This window comes from Passer montanus, unplaced genomic scaffold (genome assembly GCF_014805655.1).
Source record: "Passer montanus isolate IOZ18808 unplaced genomic scaffold, ASM1480565v1 scaffold380, whole genome shotgun sequence".
NCBI lineage: Eukaryota > Metazoa > Chordata > Aves > Passeriformes > Passeridae > Passer > Passer montanus.
The window spans coordinates 34,136-41,779 of NW_024368597.1; the positions used below are offsets into that span (position 1 = coordinate 34,136).

General features: G+C 48.2%; 1 protein-coding gene and 1 long non-coding RNA gene across 2 annotated transcripts; one reads left to right on the plus strand and one right to left on the minus strand.

The window, feature by feature from the left end:
* Positions 1-253: 253 nt before the first annotated feature.
* LOC120506283 lies at positions 254-2,218 on the plus strand. Its single transcript, XR_005628477.1, has 3 exons — positions 254-708; positions 1,648-1,711; positions 1,860-2,218. It is a non-coding gene; the product is annotated as an uncharacterized LOC120506283 (long non-coding RNA).
* Positions 2,219-5,556: 3,338 nt separating this feature from the next.
* Positions 5,557-6,996, minus strand: LOC120506281. The gene is made up of 2 exons (XM_039717670.1): positions 6,982-6,996; positions 5,557-6,573 (listed from the first exon to the last, which is right to left on the minus strand). The coding sequence occupies exons 1-2, from the start codon at positions 6,994-6,996 to the stop codon at positions 5,557-5,559; spliced, it is 1,032 nt and encodes a 343-aa protein (XP_039573604.1).
* Between the last annotated feature and the right edge of the window lie 648 nt (positions 6,997-7,644).

Genomic DNA, 7,644 nt, shown 5'->3' on the forward strand with positions numbered 1-7,644 from the left:
GCTGGGGGGGTTTGGAGGGATGGGAGGGGTTTTGGGGGGTCCTGAGGGGATCTGGGGGAGGTCATGAGTGGTTTAGGGGAGGATTTTGGGGGGCCTGAGGGGATTTGGGGAGGTCACAAGGGGATCTGGGGGGATTCTGAGGAGATTTTCGGGGGTCCTGAGAGGGATTTGGGGGCCCTGAGGGAGACCTGGGGGTCCTGAGGGGGTCTGGGGGGTCGTGAGGGGATTTGGAGACGTTCTGAGGGGATTTTGGGGGTTCCTGACTGGGGTACGGGCGTCACAAGAGAATTTTGGGAGTCCTTGTGTGGATTTTGTGCCTCCCTGACTGGATTTGGGGCAATTTTAGGGAGAATTTGGGGTCATTTCGGGGTCCTTGAATGTATTTTGGGGAATTTGGGGGATTTTTGGGATCCCTGATGGGATTTTGGGGTATTTTGGTGCAATTTCAGGATCCCTGAAGGTATTTTAGGATATTTTGGTGCAATTTTTGGGGTGATTTGTGGTAATTTCAGGGTCTGTTCTGGTATTTGGATGTAATTTTGGGGTATTTTGGTGTATCTTGGTTTGAACAGACAGGTGTGTGCTGAGGAAGGCAGGAGACCCCTGAAGTGGAAAATGTGAACCCTCTCCGTCTGAATTGTAATAAATTTGAAAATAAAAGGCTCTCGGGAAAAGATATGGGAGCAGAAATAACAGATCTTTATTTGGGTACAAAAATAAAAGTGAAATAAAATAAAATAATTAAAATTAAAAGAAATATAGAAATCAAAATAAGAATAAAAATACTAATGAAAATAAAAATAAAGTCAGAAATAAAAACAAGATAAAAATAAAAGTAATAAAAATAAAATACAATATAAAATAAAAAATTTAAAATATAGAAATAAAAACAAGATAAAAAGTAAAACAAAGTAATAAACAATAAAAATAAGAATTAGATACAAATAAAATTAAACATTAAAAAATTAAAATAATAAAGATAGAAATAAAAATATAAATAAGATAAAAAATAAAAATAAAATAAAAATAATAAAAAATAAAAAGAAATAAAATCAATATAAAAACAAAAATAACATAAAGATAAGAATACAAATAATAAAAATAAACTCAAAAATAAAAATAAAATAACATAAAAAAAACAGAATAAGAAGAAAGCTGCTCCTCTGGGAATGCAGTGGGCAAAGGCTGCTGTGCTGTTCCAAACCTCGGATGACATCCAGGTAGGAATGCTTGGCTCCTCCCCCTGGGCGGAGCATCTCCCAATGGGATGATGTCATCTCATCAGCCATGCAGTGATGCTTAGTGGCCCGTGAACAGCAAATAATTAATAATAATGCCCCATGAACAGCAGATTAATATATAATGGCCCATGAACAGCAGATAATTAATACAGCCCATGAACAGCAGATAATTAATAATTAACGGCCCTGTCTAGGTTCCAATATAAAATGTATTCTCTCCCCATCCCCAAGAGCTGTTCACACCAGGAGGGCCATTGTTTTATTGTTTTTCCTGATCTCCTGTTCCTGAACCCATCAATTCCATGCACTGAGCAGCAGCTCCCGTTTAAAATCTCACTGATTGCTCCCAGCTTCCCCAAACTTCCAATCCAACACCAAAAAACACGTCACTGTTAAATCTTTCTAGGTCACACACAGATTGTAGTTTCCTGTTTGACAGCTGAGAACAACTCATCCTCCACTGTTAGCAGGTAAACACAATATTGCTTTTCACAGAAAATCAGAGCAGGGGAGCAAGTGAAGCAGGGAGGAAAAGAAAAAAATAATTACCAAACCAGTGGTGATGTTTTCTAAAACAAAACTAAAATCATCCAGCTCCTCTACTCACTAATTTTTCAGAGACAGTTGCAAAGGAAGCTCGCTATCTTCGTGAGGCTTAATTAATTGAAATCTGACTCAGAGATAACTCCCCCCAGGAGCCATTTCTGTCTGATGGGCAATCAAGGACCAATCATAACTCATAGAATGATATCAGCCCTGTGAGATGCTCCGCCCAGGGGGAGGAGCTCAGCATCCCCACCTGGATATAATCTGGGCTTTGGGACAGAACAGGCAGCCCTTACCCACTGGTTTCCAGAGGACAGGAGTTACCAGATCTTTTCTAGGGGATCACCACTTCAGCAAGACCATTTCATCTGGACTGCTACCACTGCCCTAACTAGCAGGGTGTCAGGTTGGATTCTGACTCCGTCAGTAGTTTCATTTTGTACTATTACATATATTTGGGGGGTTTTTTCCCTTTTCCGAATAAATTGTATTTCTGACGTGGAGTTTCTTCCTGGTTTTGCGTTCAAACCAGAACAATTGGCTACTGGCAATGGTTGTTTGGCTTGATTGACCCATTGGATCCACGTGTGTGTTGTGACTGTCTGGCAAGGGCAATGGGTTTCTCTTAGTAGTAAAGTATGGTATAACACAGTGATTGATCAGCCTGCTGCAATCATGGAGCCAATGCTCATTATTCCCCACTGGGGACTGCTGCTACAATAGCGACTGATGATTTTTCTTTCATCACTGGACAGTCCTTTTTCCAATGCCTCCATTTCTTACAGGATGCACTCTGGTCCTTCTCTTGGTGGAAGCTTTCTTGGGCGACTTTTCCTGAGTTGCCTTCCTGCTGGGTTGGGATTAACTCTTTCAGTTGGGCCCCTGTCTCAAAACATCTTCCAGGCAACTTCCAGGAGTTTATCTCTCTCTTGAACTCCCTTTGTCTTTTCTTCTTGTACCATTTGAAGCCAGACCCACACAGAACAAAACCAGGTGTGCTTTACCATCAGCTGATTCAGGATCTAGATCAGTATATTTGATGGCAGTTTCTCTTCACCTGTTTAAAAAGTCAGTGTTTGATTCATCATAATTTGGCCTCATTTGGTAAAGCTTTGACCAATTTACAGCTTTAGAGAACCCCTGTATTAACCCACATACCACCAGGCTTTGATATAATTTCAATTTTGCCAATTGCTCGGGTGCATTTGCATCCCACCCAGGGTTTCCAAGGGGAAATATCTCAGTGACAGCGCCTTGAGGCAGCTCCCTGGCTGTGCTCCCCTCTGGAACGTTGGGATGGCTTTATTGACCACTCGTCTCTCACTGGGGTCAGGTGATGTGTCTGACACAGAGTTCAGATCAGCTGGGGCTGATTCATATAGAGAATATTAATTAATAAATTATTCAATTAGTTTATTTATGTATATGCTGTATGGTGCACACATGAACTGATGGATTACATTGCACCAACCAGCAGCTACAAGGAATCACTGATAATCAATATCAGTATGAAACACCATATCAAATTGCTGCTGATCAATAACAATGAGCAAAAGGCAATACAAAAGTGCAAAAGCCAATGCAGAACTGCAGAAGGCAATTTTTAAATTGTCGTTTATGTCCCGACTCTGCTACAGGCACAGTGGAAAGCTGGAAGCTGCTGAGGGGACTCAGTCACTCCTGTCCCTGAGTGTCCCGAGATTGTCCTCAGAGTGTCCCTAGACTGTCCCCAGTGACGTCACCCCACAAGTTCCCATCAAGATTTGGGACAGTATCAATGAAAATTCCCAGAAAATTCCCCCAATTTGTCTCAAATATTGCACGGGGAGGGGACAGGTGAGAGCAGCAACGTCTCCCATGATGTCACTGCCCCCATGATGTCACGGCAGTGACATCACCATCCCTGAAGCAGATTCAGGATGTCCTCAATGGCTTTTTGGCACTTCTTGGTCTCCACACGGATACTGGAGCTGTTGGCATCAGAACTGAAGATGTTGCTGATGTCATCATGTGTCCCCAGCAGGTGATCCTTGGCCAGGCGGATGTTGGCCACCCACAGCCACTCGGCCATGGCCACCTTGGCTGGCAAGGCCTTGGGGACATTGGGGGACTCCTCCTCTGTCCCCTCCGTGGTGTCTACGATGTCCCTGAGCAGGCATGGTATAACACAGTGATTGATCAGCCTGCTGCAATCATGGAGCCAATGCTCATTATTCCCCACTGGGGACTGCTGCTACAATAGGGACTGATGATTTTTCTTTCATCACTGGACAGTCCTTTTTCCAATGCCTCCATTTCTTACAGGATGCACTCTGGTCCTTCTCTTGGTGGAAGCTTTCTTGGGCGACTTTTCCTGAGTTGCCTTCCTGCTGGGTTGGGATTAACTCTTTCAGTTGGGCCCCTGTCTCAAAACATCTTCCAGGCAACTTCCAGGAGTTTATCTCTCTCTTGAACTCCCTTTGTCTTTTCTTCTTGTACCATTTGAAGCCAGACCCACACAGAACAAAACCAGGTGTGCTTTACCATCAGCTGATTCAGGATCTAGATCAGTATATTTGATGGCAGTTTCTCTTCACCTGTTTAAAAAGTCAGTGTTTGATTCATCATAATTTGGCCTCATTTGGTAAAGCTTTGACCAATTTACAGCTTTAGAGACCCCATGTTTTAACCCACACATCACGAGGATTTGATATCATTTTAATTTTGCCATCTGCTTTGGTGTATTTGCATCCCACCCAGGGTTTCCAAGGGGAAATATCTCAGTGACAGCGCCTTGAGGCAGCTCCCTGGCTGTGCTTCCCTCAAGGAACGTTGGGATGGCTTTATTGACCACTCGTCTCTCACTGGGGTCAGGTGATGTGTCTGACACAGAGTTCAGATCAGCTGGGGCTGATTCATATAGAGAATATTAATTAATAAATTATTCAATTAGTTTATTTATGTATATGCTGTATGGTGCACACATGAACTGATGGATTACATTGCACCAACCAGCAGCTACAAGGAATCACTGACAATCAATATCAGTATGAAACACCATATCAAATTGCTGCTGATCAATAACAATGAGCAAAAGGCAATACAAAAGTGCAAAAGCCAATGCAGAACTGCAGAAGGCAATTTTTAAATTGTCGTTTATGTCCCGACTCTGCTACAGGCACAGTGGAAAGCGGGAAGCTGCTGAGGGGACTCAGTCACCCCTGTCCCTGAGTGTCCCGAGATTGTCCTCAGAGTGTCCCTAGACTGTCCCCAGTGACGTCACCCCACAAGTTCCCATCAAGATTTGGGACAGTATCAATGAAAATTCCCAGAAAATTCCCCAAATTTGTCTCAAATATTGCACGGGGAGGGGACAGGTGAGAGCAGCAACGTCTCCCATGATGTCACTGCCCCCATGATGTCACGGCAGTGACATCACCATCCCTGAAGCAGATTCAGGATGTCCTCAATGGCTTTTTGGCACTTCTTGGTCTCCACACGGATACTGGAGCTGTTGGCATCAGAACTGAAGATGTTGCTGATGTAATCTTCTGTCCCCAGCTGGTAATCCTTGGCCAGGCAGATGTTGGCCACCCACAGCCACTCGGCCATGGCCACCTTGGCTGGCAAGGCCTTGGGGACATTGGGGGACTCCTCCTCTGTCCCCTCCGTGGTGTCTACGATGTCCCTGAGCAGGCGCTGCAGCTCCTGGCGGAAGGCGGTGGCTTTGTCACACGTGGGCACCAAGCACTCCAGCAGTGTCCCCTCTGTTCCCATCTCCCCCACCCCGTCACACCTCATGCAGCTTCATGCTCACTGGGGACACTTTGGGGATGCTCTGGGGACGATCCAGGAGTTGAAGGAGCCTTGGGATGTCCTCGATGGCACTTTGGCACCGCTCGGCCACCCCACAGGCACTGGGGCTGGCGGGAGCACCATAGAAATAGATCTTGACGATGTCGTCAACTACCCCCAGCAGGTGATCCTTGGCCAGGTGGGCGTTCGCTTCCCACAGCCGCTTGGCCTCAGCCACCTTGTCCACCAAGTCCTCGGGGACATCTTGGGATGCCTCATTTGTCCCCTTCAGGGTGTCCTCGATGTCTTCGAGCCGCCACTGCAGCTCCCGGGGGAGGGCGGTGGCTTTGTCACACGCGGCCACCAAGCGCTCCAGCAGCCCCAGGGCCACCTCCGCTAACTGTCTCTCCTTGGTGGCCCTTGTTGCCTCACTGCCAGCAACCCTGGCATCTCTCCTCACCCAGGCTTCGTGCCCGGCCACCCCCTTGGCCCCCTCCTCCCTGCCCAGGGCCTGACCCAGCTCCACCATGTTTTCCTGAGCTGTCCCATCACGGGCAGCCTTGTCCTGCCGGTAGCGTGCCAAGGAGGTGATGGTGATCGCCATGTCGGCCGCCTCAGTGACCACCTTCCACCAGAGGCTGCGGAGCTTGGTGGCCTTCCCAGATAGCTTGACCCACCTCTCCATGAGCACGTCCACCAAGCCCTGCCACATCATGGCCTCCATTTTCACATGGTCCCAGGCGGTCCATGGGGTGCTCTTGTGGGCAGCCAGGGCCTGGCTCAGGGAGGTGACAGGGTCATCACCATCGGAGGTGACAATGTCGGGCCACCAGGTGTCATCAATGCACTTTATGGTGGCCCGGAGCTCCCTGGTGAAGTCCTCCAGGTCCCAGTTCAGGCTCTCTGCAGACTTGGGCAGCAACATCATCTCATCCCGCCTGGGCAGAGTGGCCAGCAGCTCATCCAGGATGGCCACCACAGTGACCTGTGGCTGCAGCAGGGCTGGGGACAGCTGGGGAGGGGACAGGGGAGATGTCAGGGACCTGGTGGCACTTGTGGCCTCCTGGGGAGTCCCCTGTGCTCTCCTGGAGTACCCTTTGTCCCCTCCCTGGAGGGCTCTGCTGCCTCCTCTTTATCTTTGTTACCCTCTCATCCCCTCTGCCACCCACTGCCACCTCCTGTTGTCCCCCGTCTCCACTCCTCTGTCACCCTCTCCTTTCCTACTATTTCCTCCTGTCCCTTTGTGGTCTCCTGTCACCTCCTGCCACCCCCGTGTTCCCTCCGTCCCCCACTGCCCCCTTTCACCAGCCCCCGTGTCCCCTCTGTCACCCCACTGCCCCTTTCACCAGCCCCCGTGTCCCCTCTGTCACCCCACTCTCCCCTCTGTCCCCTCCCCCGCACCACTCTGGAATTGTCGCACCTTGAGGGGCTCCATGGCCCTCCTGTGTCCCAGGAATCTTGAACTTCGTGGGCCCAGGGAATCATGAATTCCCTGTGCCCAGGAATCCTGAACTTGCTGTGCTCTGGGAATCCTGAACCTTCTGTGCCCCAGGAATACTGAATTCCGTGTGGCCCAAGAATCCTGAATTTCATATGCTCCAGGAATCCTGAACTTCGTGTGCCCCAGGAACTGATCTGTTTGTGTGCTCTGGGAACCCTGAACTTTGTGAGCCCCAGGAATTCATCTGTGTGTGTGCTCCAGGAATCCTGAATTTCATGTGCCGCAGGCATCCTGAATTTCCAATTGTTAAATACGAGAGCAGGCTCCCGGTACTAAAAGTGATTTTAGCATCTATTATAAGAAAAAGAAAGGCCTAAAGCAAGGGGGCCTGCGGGCCGAGCAGGAGCATTCCTGTCTGGATGCTGCAGTGCCAGCACTGGGTCTTCTTCAGCAGCGATGTCCCTGATGTCCCAGATGGAGTGGCACAACTTCCCTGGGTCAGAAGCCCCTTTTTATCCTGTTTTTTGTCCCTTTGCATTGGTTTCTTTTTGGATCCTTCATTTGCATGAAGGTTTAAGGTGCTTGGTTGGCCCATTACAGTTCTGGCCAGGCTGGCTTATTTCGCTGGAGGCATGCTGCATT